At 41.6% G+C, this 16,482-nt stretch overlaps 1 protein-coding gene across 1 annotated transcript in view; it reads left to right on the top strand.

Moving 5' to 3' along the window:
* Positions 1-16,482, top strand: part of tnfrsfa (tumor necrosis factor receptor superfamily, member a) — a 30,602-nt gene extending 14,120 nt beyond the window's left edge. Inside the window, exons 2-10 of the mRNA XM_061733965.1 lie at positions 2,057-2,225; positions 6,623-6,754; positions 12,820-12,931; positions 13,011-13,144; positions 13,238-13,333; positions 13,419-13,465; positions 13,556-13,837; positions 14,213-14,249; positions 14,756-16,482. Coding sequence (XP_061589949.1) covers positions 2,057-2,225; positions 6,623-6,754; positions 12,820-12,931; positions 13,011-13,144; positions 13,238-13,333; positions 13,419-13,465; positions 13,556-13,837; positions 14,213-14,249; positions 14,756-15,051 — 1,305 coding nt within the window. The 3' untranslated portion in view covers positions 15,052-16,482. The remainder of the gene's footprint in view (positions 1-2,056; positions 2,226-6,622; positions 6,755-12,819; positions 12,932-13,010; positions 13,145-13,237; positions 13,334-13,418; positions 13,466-13,555; positions 13,838-14,212; positions 14,250-14,755) is intronic.

The following is a 16,482-nucleotide window of genomic DNA, read 5'->3' as shown; positions in this document are numbered from 1 at the left end:
ATTCAGAAGTTTGGATTTTCAGCGAATGCTGCAGAGATGTTGTAAAGACCTATTCTTTTTCCTTTGGAAAATCATAGGTATGAAATAATGCTTGGAAAATATAGAACAAGACACATGAAGATGTAATCCTGTTGTTTTTTTTATATGATCAATTGTAGAAAAATAAAAAGACAGCAGCTCCCATATATCTCTTCATAAAACTATGAATGTTGTTTGCTGCAATCTTTAAACCTTTATGACCCGATGCAGCTTTAACTGAGAGTCCCGCTTCCACGCACACGTTGCATCGATATTTGCATATTTGCCAGGTCGTTTCCATTGAAAGCTCCGCACCGCTCATGACTTTCATTTGATGTTTCTGGCCACTTCAAAGGCTGGGCAGTGAAAGGTTTTAGTTTAGGTTTTCCAGAAAACCCCTCTAGGTTTTCAGAGGGGTTTAAGGTTGTAATGGGTTAACTGAGCTAACAGGTTTGCTGCCGAAGGTGACAGCTCGTGGGAGCGTTCGCAGACCTTGAAGGGAGCCAAACTCTGAGATTATGTAATCTCACAAACGTCTGGGAATCTTCACTGTCACAGACGCTGCAGTTTTACCTTTGTGGATTCTCTTATTTCTGGATTTTCACTCCCATTTCACCTTCTGCATCTGCGCATGCGGAAGAAGATAAACTGTAGTGCAGCTCACTCTTTCCCAGGCATCTTTTCTTTTTTTTTTTCCACTGCTTTGCCGTGCACATGTGCTTAGACACAAAGTTTTCATGTGGCCTTTTACTTTCCCTTATTTCCACAGCTCTCTAAATCCATTACACTGCAGACTTGGTGGGTTTATGGTTGTATATATCCAGGCCTAAAGACTCACCCTGTTTGGTGCAAAACCCCCACCTCCCTTTTCATTTTTCTCTTCTGCCTCCCCCACCTCTCTTGCCGGGTTGTTTGGATAGATCTAAATGGTGTGATTGTGACTGCTCTGCCGGTCGTCTGCCTCTCCGCTTCTGCCTCTCAGCGCCTTTGGAAAGTCTGACGTGAGCAGAGGGAGAGGAAGAAGGGAAAAGGCAGTGAACGAGAGAGGGAAAGAAAAGAGGGAATGTTCTCTTCAACAACAAGGCATGGCAGCCCTCCAGAAGAGTCCAAGTCTAGCGGCAGGAATCTCCAATCTACCAATCTGTCCCTCCATTAGCCACATCGCTTTTGAACATCCCATCTTCAGCTCCTACAATTTCTCGCACCCTGGCCCCCCTTTCTTTCCTGGCCTTGTGGAGGTCGTCGGTGGTTGCAAAGAGGAGACAAAACCTCCAAAATCTAGGGCTCTCATTTACCCGGGGAGGTGTCGCGTTTCGTTTTAGGTGCCTCGCCGAGGTGTCTCATGTCAGGGCATTCAAAGAGCCCGGGTTTAAGAATGTGGGTCATTTGAAGTAGAGGCACTAAAGCGCGTTGTTTGCCAGTGAATGGAGCCGTCTCACATTGACGTGGTGAAAAGCGTGTGAATAAACACCAGCGCCTGGGGGCCACGCTAAAGTGTTCAGTTGTATTCTTCTCTGTACCCCACCTATACAGGTCTGTTATTATCTAACACATGAATGGACCCCTGGAGTCAGGTGATACGCCACCAACCACTGCTGGACCAGATACCTTATCAATGTGTTCCACCTGCAATAGATGGAGGAGGCTCTCTTTATTTTATTTTATTTTATTTTATTTATTTTTTTGGTGCCTCTCACAGGAAGATAACCAGATCAAGTGGTAATCAAGTTTGGTTGCATGGTTGTACGCGTAAGATTGCGTTGCCTCTAGTTGTAGCCATCTGCTTCCTTAATTGCTTTCTCACAGCAGATGTTTAGATCAGATGGTTCAAATTAAGGCATTGATTCCTCACACAAGGTTTCCTATGAAGAAAATGCTCTCCTGCTTACAGTCTTTCATCTACTGAGCTTGAGCGAATGAGGGTATAACGTGGGTACACTGAAATGAAGCAAAGTTCATGTCTCTTTCTTTTTTGTTGTCTTCCATCTCCTACCATTCGTTTTCTCCTTTGTTGAATCCCTGATCTTTTTGGACGCAGGTGTCGGTGGCGGTGCTATTCATTGGGCTCGGTTGTCACGCAGCAGAACCCCCGGCAGCGCAGTGGTCCAGTGACGAGTACAGAAACGTCAGCGTTGGACGGGCCAGGAGCTGCGTGGAAAACAAGCAGTACCTTCACCAGGGGCTTTGCTGCCTCAACTGCCACGCAGGTGAGAGAAATAACTAATGTACACTAGTGCTAGTACATGCTAACTTTGCTACAATGTAAAACATCTGCACAGTTTGCAGTATGCTAAAGTTACAAAGACGGTGAAGCTCAACCTGTCGATTACTGGAGCGCCCTGTACAGGGCCTGAGAACAGGCTGGTAGGTAAAGAGTTAAGAAAAAAGAAAAATCTTCAGTATCCAGGTGACTGGACTACCTCACATACTGTGTCCCGTGATGGAATGGGGGACTACTACAGTTGTAACAATAATGTATAAAGCACCAATAAAGATATTGACCAAGTGAACAATGGCATTGTTTCCTCCCGCTTTGAATCCAGTTTGTACGTCCTTGCTGGCCTAACCCTCAGCCACGTGGTTGCTAAGGTGACGTACACCAGTGTACCGGTACCGGGCCGTGGGTCATTCAGTACCGGGCCGCACAGAAAGAAGAAAAAATGTCTGTAGAATCCCTGACTGATGATGGTTGACTCTCAAACTGATGGTTCACAAGGTTTTTATTCCTTGGATGTAAATACACTGCAAACACACCGTAAGAGCTATAAAGGAATAAAATAAAATAAAATAGAGTTAGTCTTTCTACATTCATATAAGTTTCATTTAACTTAAATACAGACCAACGCAGCTGCTCGCTCGGTATTAACAGCTATCGTTCACCGCAATACACGAGTAACCATGGCAACCAAACTCAAGCTGGACATAAATGCGGCATAAAATTTGCAAAGAAAACAAATTCTTATCAGCAGGTGCTTTTTGTTTCAGTTAGGCACCACTTTAGCATTCAAGACACTACTTTAGTCTTTCAGACACACTTTCTACTGCCGTTAAACTTTTACCGTTAAAGTCCGAAGCGCCGGATGTTTACGAGGTCTCGGCGAGACGCTTTCAAAATAAAAGCACTAAATATCGGTCTCCTTAATATATAACAAATAAAATAAAAGCCTGGCCCTAAAATAACGTTAATGAGAAAACAAACATAAAAACACATTTATAGAAATACTCATATTTAAGGTAATTTACAATTTCCATTATTTTATTTTATTTTTTCAAAAATGATGTTTTATTATTATTATTATTATTATTATTATTATTATTATTATTATTATTACTACTACGACTATAGAGAAAATACCACAGTTTTTAATGCCGATCTTGTCATTTTATTTCGTTTTTATCAGCTACACCTTTAGATTGTGAAACTATTGTCAGACATTAAACCAGTCCGCGGTTCAGAAAAGGTCGGGGACCACTGACGTACACCATCAATGAGCAGACGTCAACAAACCAAAGTAGAGGTTTGAGAACTGGCTTTGCTGTTGTCACAAATGGTTGTATGAAGGCATGGTGCAAATTTTCTACAAGTCGCAAGAAAGTTACACCGGAGGAGGAGGGCGCTTCTGAGTGCCATTTTATTCATAACGGTTGTCTCCTCCGGTGTGATGGGGGCCCCGGTCCAGGCACGCTAGCCTGAACAGGTAACCAACAGAGGCTGGCTAGCGTATTTGTATTGCGAATGACGCATAACACTACCTGAAAACTCTGTTTAAGCTTCCAGAGAATTCAGATTTGGCACATATTTGATACCACCTATGTGTGAGCTTTGGATTAAAACCTCATACGGACTTTCTTTTACGTTTGTTTATTTTCTTTTTGATTGTTCACGCTGTAAAAAATCTATGTAGACATGATCTGAACATGCTAAAGATTTGCATGGTTTCACCTCCAGGGATTTTGCATAAACAGTCCCTTGCATGATGTTTTTATCATTTGCTAAACTTCTAAGTCTGACACAGCAGAGTTTGGTTTTTTTGCTCCAGCTTTTTTTTTTAGTGGTAAAGTTTTGAAATTAAGCATAAATAAATACACACCTGGTGACTCTTGAAACCAATTACGGTTTAATTCGAGGAGTGTTCTTGAACATAACATCGCTGTGCTTTATTTGTTGATGGCCTTCATGTGAGAGGCATGACTGCAATATCTTAGCAGGGCAATTTAGTAAATTTTTGCATGCCTTGTCTATGTACAAAGCACCTTTTTGTGCCTTCCGGTTCATGATGACTAAAGAAAGCTGTGCTAGTAGAGTAAATAAGTGGGATACACCGAAGCAGTGAAACATGCAGGAAAGCCTCTGCAGTTTAATGTGGGACTTAACAAATCAGCTCACTTCTGTTTGATGCTTCAGATTTATCCCAAGTGTGCATCTATTGTTTTTAATAGCAGCAAACTAGTTTTTCACTGTTTATGTGCTTGAAGAGAGGTAATATACGACTGTGCCCGGTCCACACATTTGGGTTCTTAATATAATAGATAAGAGCGTCCGCACCAGCTGCTGCAGTTGAGGCCAGCTACAGTTTCAGGGTGGTGCCTATTTTTGACATGAAGGCACATTTGAAATAGGGAAAGTAGTTGTTTATATCTTTAAATGCCAGTTTAAATTCATTAAAAGGAATATTTGATTAGGTTCAGGAAGCATTGTCTGCTTCTCGGGGTTGTTGCACGCCCAACTATCTGCAGAAACTGCAAAACGAACGTGTGACACAATCCTTACTATTTATCCAGGCTTGGTACCACCATTGGATCAATGTGGGCAATCTGGGGTTCAAGGGCTTGCCCGGGGACACTTGGGCACGTGACGTGACTGGGAATCGATCCAGCGACCACATCAGAGTAAATTACTTCATGGATAGTAAAAGAATAACATTCGTTGGTCTTTATGTGGACCTTGTATGAACAACTGAAAACCATTCAGTGTAATTTGAGTTTGTAATGTCAAAGATGTTAAAGTGATACCATAGCCTACTTATGTTGGTTTTCCTGCATAAATTTGTCATTTGCATGTGACTGGTCTCAAGTTACAGTCCGTCACCTCTCCAGTTTTCACTCATCAAATCACACTAATTCTGAATTACATAAATACTGAGAAAGATCGGTGGCGTGACAACACAATAGTCGCTCGGCAACGCACGCACACACTCACACTAACTACAGCGAGCAGAAGCTGGTCGTGCCAAAACAACCTCCGATTGTGAAGCTGTTCAGATGATTCATCGATTTCTGTTGCAATAGTCGCAAGTTCCAATTGTATCCTCTTCTTTGTGACAGTCTTCATAATAAAAGAAGCTGCTTTTGCCCCTTTTTATATACATTTGTGTGTGTGCGCTGTTGAGCGGATGAGGGCAAATTAAGCAGGAAAAACGAGTCAGAAAGAGAGAGGCGACACACAACTTTGTTGCGTCGTCACGCATCAATCATCAGTTTTCTGCCGGATGAAGTCCAATAATGTCGAAATTTGGAGCTTTAAAGGCTGCAAATTTGTCTGTAAACTGATAAATAAAATCTAAAAATAGTAATTACATGACCTGCATCGCACACATTCTACATGTTTTCCCTGCCCAAATTAGAAAGCATACGTGATGCTCAGGGGCAGAAAACAAGTGGCGCCGTCTCAACAGTGGCACGCAGGAAAAAAAGAAGAAAAAAAAAATCAAATGACACTGAGGTTATTTTTAGTACCAAAGTCATCAAAAGCACCAAACACTTTAATTCATTATGTACAGAATGTGAAAAGGCTGTAAACTTTATTTGAAGCCCGGGATATATTTAGCTGAGATGCAATTACTGCATTCTGGTGATGGATTATTGAGTTATTTCATTTGGCATTTGAATTCTTAGAAATTCCTTTTTATATTTCATCAAGTCTACTTTTTTTTAAAAAATTTTATGCATGATAGACTCTTTGGTTACACATTGTATGGTATACTTAATCAACCAATGTTCGGTTTATCAAAAATGTGCACTATTTACGACCGTTTTACGAGTTCTTGATTAAGTGACATTAACTGATAAAATCCTGCTTCTGAGCTTCAGTTTTTCCAGTTGTTACCAATATTTAAAATCCACCGTTTAATCTTCTTGTCAGTGTGAGCTTTTACCCAGTAGCAATGACCTGTGAAAAAGCCGGTGTTACTTGTCCTCTGAATCAACCACAGAAGCAGCGCTTTGTTTACCGACTGCAGACGGAGATGTCTTGCCCTGTGCTGCAATTCCCATAAACCCCGAAAACACATGAGAATCAAGTGGTTTTATTTGTGGCATGCGTGAACTGATCGCAGAGATAAGCGTGACAGTAGAGCGGCCAACAAGGCCAAAACACTGTGTTCTTCAGAGAATCTGTCCTCCTTCTGGTCCTTCAGAAATGTGGCTTTCTGGGAAAAATGTGTACAGTAAACTGAGCATGAAAAGATTCTCATCGGCTGTAAACACGGGGCAACGCCTCCACGCTGGGGTCCTGCTTCAGCAGGAAGTGACGAGAGAGAGCTGGATTAGTTGACTGTGTGTTTCTCATTTGAGTTGTTTGATTATTGTCATCTTTAATTTGCAGGAACTTTCGTGCAGAAACCCTGTGAAAAAGACCAAGAACAAGGGACATGTCAGACCTGCGAGCATGGACAGACCTACACAGAGCACTCCAACGGGATGTACCGCTGTTTGCCCTGCACCCACTGTCGCCCAGGTAACGAGATTTACCAGCGCATCATTAGATCATGTCAAGCGGTGGAAAGAATGTTAATATTCCTTTTATCATTCAAAGTGGTTAACAGGATTTACTTCAGACATTATAACCAAGAGGGTAACATTTGGCTCTGCGAGGATGAAGCCATTGTGGAAGTTGGAAAAGTTGCAGATTATCAAATGACTAGGGTCCGTCTTCGAAGGCAAATTGATCTCATTAATACTGTGGTTAAACTGTCCAGTTTTACTGTGCCGACAGACTGCCTTTAATCGGCTCTGGATTAGGGATGCAAATTATCGATTATTTCATTAATTGACAGTTGATAACCTTATCGATCGATCATCGATTAGTTGATAAGCGGCGTTTTTCCCCCATCTGAGATACAAACATAATTTTTTTTGCTTATATAAAATACAAAGGACATTTTAATGTATTCCTTAATCAAATATTTATTTGATACAAAAGTAACAAAAAGACATTTTTGTACCACAAGGAATATAATATAAAGTGCACTTCAAGGCTATTAGTAGTAGCAGCAGCCATAATAGTGTCATTTGTGTCAAGCAAATTTTAAGTTCTAGTTACGTTTTAAGTTCGATTTTTGGCAGTGTTCAAAATAAAATTATGAGACCTGCTGTATTGGAGCACATTTTCTTTTAGTTAAAACTGTAGCGGGGACAGATGTTTAGAGAAACCTATGTATGTACCGGGTGAAGGCTGATTTATGGTTCCGCGTTACAACGACGCAGAGCCTACGCCGTAGGCTACGGCGGCGGCTCTGTGTCGATTTAAGGCGGAACCATCAGGCTTTATGGGAACATATCGGAGAACAACCAGAAGAATATAGAGTGGATTAAAAATAAAAGTTAAGCACTGAGCTACATGTGTCTCCCGTCTGGGCCATTGCAGACTCATTGCCTGAGCATGATGTTACTAAAACCAAACATATCCGCCGTCTTTCTTCTAACTTTATGTGCGCGGCGCAGTGAGTTGTGTCGCATTAAATGTGGTCCGGGCGTAATACCAGCTGGTGAAATTAAACGAAAAAAATAAATAAATAAATAGATTAATTGTAATCGTTAATTTTAATCGGGTAATTTCATAACGGCAATTAATCGAAAATCGAGTAATTGTTAACATCCCTACTCTGGATGGGCCTGGAAGGGTTCAAGGGTGAAGCTGAGTCAGTCAGAGCTGAAGGCTAGGACCTGCTTGGGGCTACTAGCTGCAGCTAGCTGCTCTGCCTGAGCCACCTGAAGGCTAGCACGAGCTTCCGTTCACAAGCCACAAGCTCGGCTGGAGCACCATGCACTTTCGCTCCCGTCTGCAGGCCACCTTTGCTTCCAGACCCTTCCAGTCCAGTCCAGTGGAGCTCAGCTGGAGATCCAGCAGTTCACGCTACAGATACAATTTGGTAGTTAATGTACAGATCTGACACTGACTTAAGAGCGTAAACATAAGATAACGTCAGTTAGCATCATAGGTTAGCATGACTCAGGCGAAGCTAAGATAGCTAAGCTAACGTGTGCATGTTCCAACTAACAGCTAGGCTTCTTGGTACCACCCATTTGCCCATTTTTGTCATTAAATGGGGTTGGGCGGAGTCAGCATCTTTGTTGCTGTGTGGGTGTAGGAGAAGGATTTGTCCAGTTCTTCTTGCACAGTCAACGCTTATATCCGTATTAACGCCATTGTAACTGCTTGTTTTCTTCGTCCATTAGTTTTTCAGATTTTATTATAAGAGTTCCAAAGTTTTATTTTCTCATATGGCATTGGTTCATTTTCTCTTAGATTTTTTTATGAAAAGAAGAAAAGAGAAGTAAAGAAAGTATTTAATGCTTTACCTTTTTTAAAATCTGACAACAGCGAAGACAAAATTGAGCCTGTCACAGATTTATTGTGTTTGGGAAGTTAATACCTCTTTGTGTGCGTGCCCCCGCCTTTCACATCCACTCGTGAAAATGTGATCTTATGATGTTACACGGAGCAGCAGGGCGTGTCTTTGTTGTTTTTGTTCCACGGAGCGAATGTGAGCGTGTCCGTCGTCTCGAGAGAACTCGCTGGTGTGTCTGTCTTACCTGGCTGAACTGGGTGTGGTTGCCGTGTCATTGTCCTCCCATACTGGGTGTCTTTGTGTCCGATGAAAGGCAGGAGCCACAGAAAAGAGACTACTGTTACATAGGACTTGTTTTGTACTCTCTTTTTTTCTTTTTTTTTTAAATACAAAGCTGTTTTATCATCCCTAGGTTTGTATCTCTTTTAAAACCACGAGAGAATTAAAAAGAGCACTTTAAAGAAACCAAAAATGAAGCCTCAGAAAGCAACCCAGATCTCAGAGGAAGGGTTTCAGATTTGAACCACATCTGTTATTTGATGGCAGGAAGGGTAAACTTTTGTTTTGGACAAAATCTGTGAATTAAACCAGTTTTGAGTTACAACAGAATATGTTTCCCCCATCCATCTTCTACACCCGCTTAATCCTCTGCAGAGTCGCGGGGTTTCCTACAAAACACCAAGGCCTTTTTAATGTTGTGTTCAGCTCAACAACTTAGTTAATTTCTTAGTTAATTTTGAAGATTAATTAACTCTGATTAGTTAATTAAGTAATTACTTAACTCATGGAAGAGGATCAGTACTTGCATTTCTAACAAAATAGGAGGCCGTGAACTGAACTCCCCTCTATTCGTGCAACGTCTTCTTGTGCAGATGTTCAGCAAACATTTTATATTTTGTCAGAGGCTAAAACTCCTAATTTTGTCTGACGTAGCACAAGTACCGACGCTGATTCACCTCCTCCTTCTTGGTCCATGACAACAGCTCACCATCGACGGGTAGAGCGAGGGTTGTTTTTGCTCTGCAATAACTCTCCTCTCTGTTTTCTGTTATTTAAACAGTGAACACATTATTCATTTAGGGCAAATTCAACATGAGTGAAAGTTTAGAGAAAAGTTGATCCGATGCTTCAAGCTGATCCCATGACTCACACAGAGTCAAACTTGGCTGTAATAGAATAATCAAGAAATTGCAGTCAATTTCTGAATCTCCTTTAAAGTTCAGCCGCTGTTTTCGGCGGCTGCGTCGCTACTCTGAATCTGCACCCTACACGACTCATTCCTGACATCGACATCAACCTCTGTGGTGAACCACAGTGAAAATACCCATGTTGTCATCAAGAGTGCAAAAGTGCAGTAAAAGGTCTCCGTTGACAATGCAAAGGGCAGAATATCACGCAACAACAACATCATTAGCGCTGTAGCTTGATATCATTAACTACATGGCAAACAAATGTCATAAACTGCACCAAATTGGTTCAGCTTTGGATTTTCAGCTTTGTTAAACTGCTGCTCTGGTTTACCTCGTTGTGCGCGGGTTACACAAACCATAGTTACAAGCTCGGTAAAAGTCAAACCGTGACCGCTCTTCTGTTGTTTGAGTATTGTTCCGTTAATCAATACATGTCTTTGAATAAATTTTATTATGAGAGGTATAGCCATTGTTGTGGTGAAAATTTCTGATTGTCTTTGCTTTTTTTTTTTACTTTCAACAAAAGGATTTCCCAGAGATATCTTTACGACTTTAAAAAGATTAAGAGTTTAATTGTCCTAAATAAAATTGATTTAAAATTAGTGAGTGAGTTTAAATGAGTCCATGTTTCACAAACTTAAACAAAGCAGTTTTCCTGTCACTGGTATGGGTGTTGCTCTTAATTTTTAACCACATCTTCACATCACACATTTTTTTGCTTGTACTTTTTCTCTCTTATTTATTTGCTCTTGTATTGTATTGCACCAATCACCACAACAAATTCCTTGTGTGGGTTTAACAAACTTGGCAATAAACCTTTTTCTGATTCTGATTCTGATCTTAACGGCCAGAGCTGCTGTCCTCCAAGGCTTCACTGAAGTAGATGAACGATCCCATCCTTCATTAACCCGTTTAAATGTCCCTGAGAGCCAGATTGAGCAGGAAGGCTCAAAATTGTTGGCTATGATTAAATGCACGCTCAGGGTCACACGCCTCACAAAATTAGATGCATTTAGCTGTGAACTCGACACAAAGGAGATGTACGCTTCCCTTTTTCACAACTCGATAGTTTCCTGAGGACTTAATGAACGTCTGTGGCATGCTTGAGTCAAACGGTGACAACAGAGATCAAGAACGATGGCTCTCATGCGACTATGACTTCATGTCTCTGTTCAAAGCACCCAGTTAGAGTTTTAGGGGCATAACTTAGAGCCAATATAACATATGGTTTGTTTGTTTTTCATCTCAAAATATCAGTTTGAGATTCATTTCAAGGAATATTTGATTAATTTTAGGAAGTGTCATTTAGCTCTGGCGGTCTCTAGAATCTGTAGAAATCTCAAACTTAAAATTATGAAATGCAGCTAGCTTACCAAGCCACAATATCCACATACGTGCACACCACAAGCCTGGTTGTTGATACCTTGAGGCATAATCATGGTGGGGCCATTGATGCAGACCGTAACTGATGCGATTTATACACAAGGTAGCAGCATATTGCCTTCTACGTAGCTGCGGCTACTTTTACTTCTTTTTCAAGAAAGATAGATTGCTGCATTGTAGGTAAAAAATAACCTTGTCTCAATAAATTTGCTCTGTTGCTATGACCGAGCTGGGTGAAGGAAGTCCTGGCCGTAGGCGACATGTGTAGTTGCTCCAGAGAACTCTGAATGACGTTTAAGAGATACATGAAAACGGAAGATGGACAAAGTTAGAGGCCGAACAGAGGAAAGTTACTTCAGTTCCGAACCTACAGGGGGACCCAATGAGCTACAAATAACAAAAGTTAGTTTGGAAAACATCACAGCTTCTACAGATGGGAAGACTGAAGCAACTAACAGGCAGCCGGCATCTTACGCCTTTCTTTTTTTTTTTTAACATGTTTCTTTATTGGGTAATCCATGTAAATTATATTACACAATAAACATTTCTTTTAAAGGGTTCGATAGAATACCCCGTTTTATATTTTACCCTACACACTAAAAAAAAAAAAATAATAAATAAATAACTAAATAAAATTAAAAAAAAACAAAATAAAATAAATAAGGACACAAAACTTAACATAACAAACACCCCAAAACACACACACTTCAAAATACGTAGTTATAAACAGGTCCCAAAGTAAGTACCGATTACCAATCAAACTCTGACTGAAGACAATAATAATAGGAAAAATAAAGTAATAAACTAAAATACAGGACACGCAAAACAGCAGCAACAAAAAAAATTAAAAAATAAAAATAAATTAAAAAAACAAAATAAGATAAATAAATAAAAATTAAAATAAACTAACATAAGAGGAACCCTAAAAAAAATTAGACATGGTTAGCAAAATCTTACGCCTTTCTATTACTAGAGTTAGACATTAAAAAGTTGTGATCCTATGGACCAAATAACAGTTTTATTCTTTGGCAATGGCCAAACCACTGATGCTCAGCTGATGGTGCATTCAGAAGCAAATGGAAACTCGGAGGTTTCTCCTCTGGTAAAAATGAAATGTATAAATACGACAAGCAAGTTGGATTTCATTGTTGGAATATAAAACGTAAAAGTACTGCTAAATGATTATTAGATTATTTTTTAATAATCGTAAAGAAATGAGAGTTTAGCAAACTATAAAGTAAGAGCAAGAGAGTTCTGGTTTACCATTTCTGAGCGACATCGAACGCACCATGAGTTTAAAGTTGCGAGATGATGGATGCAGGTAAAGATGCAGAGGCTGGATAATTGTTGATTTTCTGTAGTCTTTTTTGGTACTTAATCCAGACGACTAAATGAATGATCTCAATCACAATTTTTTTTCTCCTTTTAAAGCCACTCTATGTAGCAATGCCACTTCTGACCACAAGAGTGCAGCGTATCACGAGAAAGGTCATGTGTCAGATCGTGGTGTATAACAAGCGGCACCTGTAGTGGAGAAAAGTGGTATTACAGGACATTAGCATAGTAGAGTCAGAAGTGGTATTGCTGCATCAGCAGATCTACAATTGGCCGTCCTGCTGTTATTCAGTTTTCTAATATTTTTTCTTAATCATCCACAGATGAGACTGAAACTGCATCCTGCACCATAACTACAGACACCACGTGCCAGTGCAAACCAGGTACCTTCTGCGTTCCAGATCAGGCCTGTGAAGTCTGCAAACGCTGCGCCAAGTGAGTGGTTTTAAATGGTGCAGCTTCCGTTTCCCACGTCTAGTTGATGCTGTAGATTACTGAACAGCTTAAATTTCAGGTGTAAGCCAAGTGAGGAGGAGGTAAAGAAATGCACTCCTTTTTCTAATACTGTGTGCCGAAAACGGGATCCGTTTCCTGATGAAGTTGCTCCGAAACAACCTTCGCCTACTGCAGCTTCTCCGACGAGTATAGGTAATTTTCACGCATGCTGTTGCTCGAAATTAAAAGTTGTCACAGCTTGGATTTGGTCGCGCGTTTCTCACCTGTGTGTTTCTTTACTTCCAGCCATTCCGGTAGTCATCGTCATCATTATCATCATCTGTTGTATCGGGCTCGCCGTGTGGTGGTTCGGATTCAAGACACATTCCTGTGAAATGCCATGTGAGTTGACATCATTTACTGCAGTTTTGCAGGGATGTTTCACTCATTAAATGTTTTCCTGATGCAGTTTTCCTGCTTTCATCAGGGTCAAACAGCCACTGTGACTCCAGTGAAATCGTGAAGATTCCCATCGTAAGTTAGAATTACAATTATTAAGTAAGTCCAGATCGCATCTGCCAGAATTGTGTCACCAGATTTCCTTCTCGCCTGTATTTCGGCTAGGACGAGAGCGGCAGCACGGCCGAGGAGAGGCAGAACAATCAAAACGCCGGTCTGGAGGGCGTGGAGAATCGGCAGGAGTCACGGCCGCTGCTGCAGGAGACCCAGCCCGGGATGACCAAGGCCTCCTCTCCCATCGAAGACGACGACCGGGGACTCGGGGACAGCTTGCCCAACACCACCAGTTCATCTCAGACAAGTCTGTCAGCCCTTCCCACGGCCACATCCCCAGGAAACACCCCACACCAGAGCCCCACATCCTTCAGAGTACTAACTCCAGACGTGGTGAGGAATCCTATTTCCTTGGATCCTATTCTTTTTGAGATGCTGCGTTTATGATGCAAGTGTTGGAAAATGATTGAAATTAAAACGTTCACGTGTTGTAAGATGAAAAGCTAAAATTATATACACAAGGCTTCAGTTGTTGGTCAAGTGTAGTTGACCTGTAATTTAACAGTTTTTTTTTATTACAGGTCAGTAGCGAGTTAAATTCCTGTCCTCTTGATCAAACGCTGTCTGAAGTTAATGTCCAAAGTGAAACGATTCAAGCATGAGTTTCTTCCAGTCCGCTTGGACCAGATGATCAGCTTGAGTTCATTTTTACTGTGAAATCCTCATTTTCTCTGCATACCTCACGTTTACGTTATTCTCGTGTTTCAGGACGACCCTCTACGACATCGACTGGTGCCTCTACAAGGTACGTTTCCTGCCCCCCCGCCCCCTCCCCTTCTTGTCAGAGACTTGAGTTTTCTTCTTTTTTTTTTCCTCTGGAAGGCAGAGAGTCGTAAACAGAACACCACAATTTAGAAACAGACCGCAGGGAGGCACAAAAAAAAAAAAACCTCCCGGACATCTCGCATTCGGTGCCTAGATGATTAACCTCATGATAGTCAGGCCGGATGCGAGCCTGCGGGGGTCTGCGGGGGTGCTGCAGTGCGCCGTCGCTCTTGTCGTTTGTTTCTCATGGAGAGTTTAACAGGACAAGGCTCCACAGATCCGTTGGATCTTCTTCTAGATGTTTTAAGTTCAATGTGCAGATTGTTGAAGTGCTCGTAAAGGAACAATGGCGATGTTGTAGTGATACCGTAACCGGTGCCAGTGATCCCTCACAGAATACAACAAGATAAAGAGTTGTCCTGATTTAATAATGTCAGCAATTACACGATATTTCCTTGACTCTGGGTTTTTTTTCCTTCTTTCCAGGGTCAGAAAAGTCCTTGAGGAAGAGCTTCGACTTGTTCGACGAGCACTTGGACGTGCGAATCCACAACAAGTTCTTCCGAACGATCGGCGTCAGCGACAACCAGATTCGGATCGCGGAGAACGGCGCCGCCAGCGACAAAGTCTATGAGCTGCTGAAGAACTGGAGGCAGAGGCAGGGACTGAAAGCTGACATCAACGACCTGCTGCATGCTTTGCTAGGCCTGGATCAGCGGCGTTCGGCGGAGTTGATCGCCACTGCCGCACTCAGGAAGGGCTACTACAAACATGCGCTGTGAAGGCTGAGGCGCCACGGACTCAAGAGCGACTCGAACACCAAGTACTCATCACGCGATCAGCTAAATTTCGAAAGAAACAAAAAGCACACTGACACCGCCGGCGGTCGGCATGTCTCATGAACAGGCTTACCTCGCTGTGGCCGAGCCGCCACGCATCCAAAAGCCAGTAGTTTTTGTTTTTTTTGTTTTTTTTTTTTAATTAAAAAAAAGAGAAAAGAAAAATGCAAAAAAGGGGAAAGTCGAGCTGGATCGGTCGGCAGTCCGAAGATGTTGACTACTTGCCAAATGCTGAAGTTTGTCCATGAAAGCAACGCAGAAGTTTTGCAACTTTACTACTTTAAACAACCACAAGAATGCAAAAAGAAAAGAAGCGCCAGCTTCTGCGTGGCAGTAAAGGATGCACGTCTTAAACGCTTGAGGAGCTGCGTGCAGCCAAACACTGAAAGCCCAGAAGTCTCCGGCGGCACGGCGCTCACCCGGATCTCCGGGAGACGCCAGCGGGAGACGACGACGTACACTGGTTTGTAGGAGTGGCATTAGCTGTGTCACTAATACCGTGCCTCTGTGATGCACTGACCTCTGGCACATGTTTTTTTGTAGATTTAGACTTCTTACATACCACATTATACTCTATTTCAGTCCATGAACCTTTTTTTTCTGACTAACGATCGGAAAATATTGATGAATATTAACACAAACCCCTACTAATCACACCCTCATCCTTTGTGTGACACTCACTAGCATTTAATGTTTTCCTCCAACTTTAATGTCCCTCGAAGTTGATGTTTTAGTCCGTCAGCTGTATTTTTATTTTTTAAATCTGTTCAGTGTTATCAATCGTGCGATGTCGTCGAAGGAATTTCACCAGCCGTTTTTTTTGTTTGCTTTTTTTTTTTTGTCAGAAAACTGTTAACAGTTGAGTCGTAACGTTTCCTCAGAACCTGGTGAACTTCAGAGGTCATTTTATTTATTGACATATTTATTGAAATGAATGATAATTATCTGAATATTTATGCCACGACCGAACGACCCTGGAAGACACACAGACACTGTGCTATGATGATGTTTGGCTGCAGGGCCAGAAAAAAAAAAGAAACAAAAATGACTGAGTTCAAGTTGCAGTAGAAACTTGTCGTGTTTCACTCTGTTCCTGCACCGGTGGTGTTTGTGTGGTCTTTCTTCAAGTTTCCCTCGTTAGCCCTCAATCAGGACGTCCGCAACTATTTTGCCATGCCGAATGCAGAATGTATCATTTTTATTAAATTGGCGTTGAAGTGAAGTCGGATCTCCACGTCGTCCTTCTACGCATGTCAGCGGCGACATGGGTGCAGGTACGGATGTTTTTGTCTTGCTTCGGCACAGTAAGGATGAAGGAAACCTTTTTCTGGATTTTATCGTCTTTTTTTAGGGTTTTTTTTTTTTGTTTTTTTT

This window comes from Cololabis saira, chromosome 11 (assembly GCF_033807715.1).
Source record: "Cololabis saira isolate AMF1-May2022 chromosome 11, fColSai1.1, whole genome shotgun sequence".
Classification (NCBI taxonomy): domain Eukaryota; kingdom Metazoa; phylum Chordata; class Actinopteri; order Beloniformes; family Belonidae; genus Cololabis; species Cololabis saira.
The sequence above is the reverse complement of the archived record's forward strand: the minus strand, read 5'-3'. Positions and strand labels throughout refer to the sequence as shown.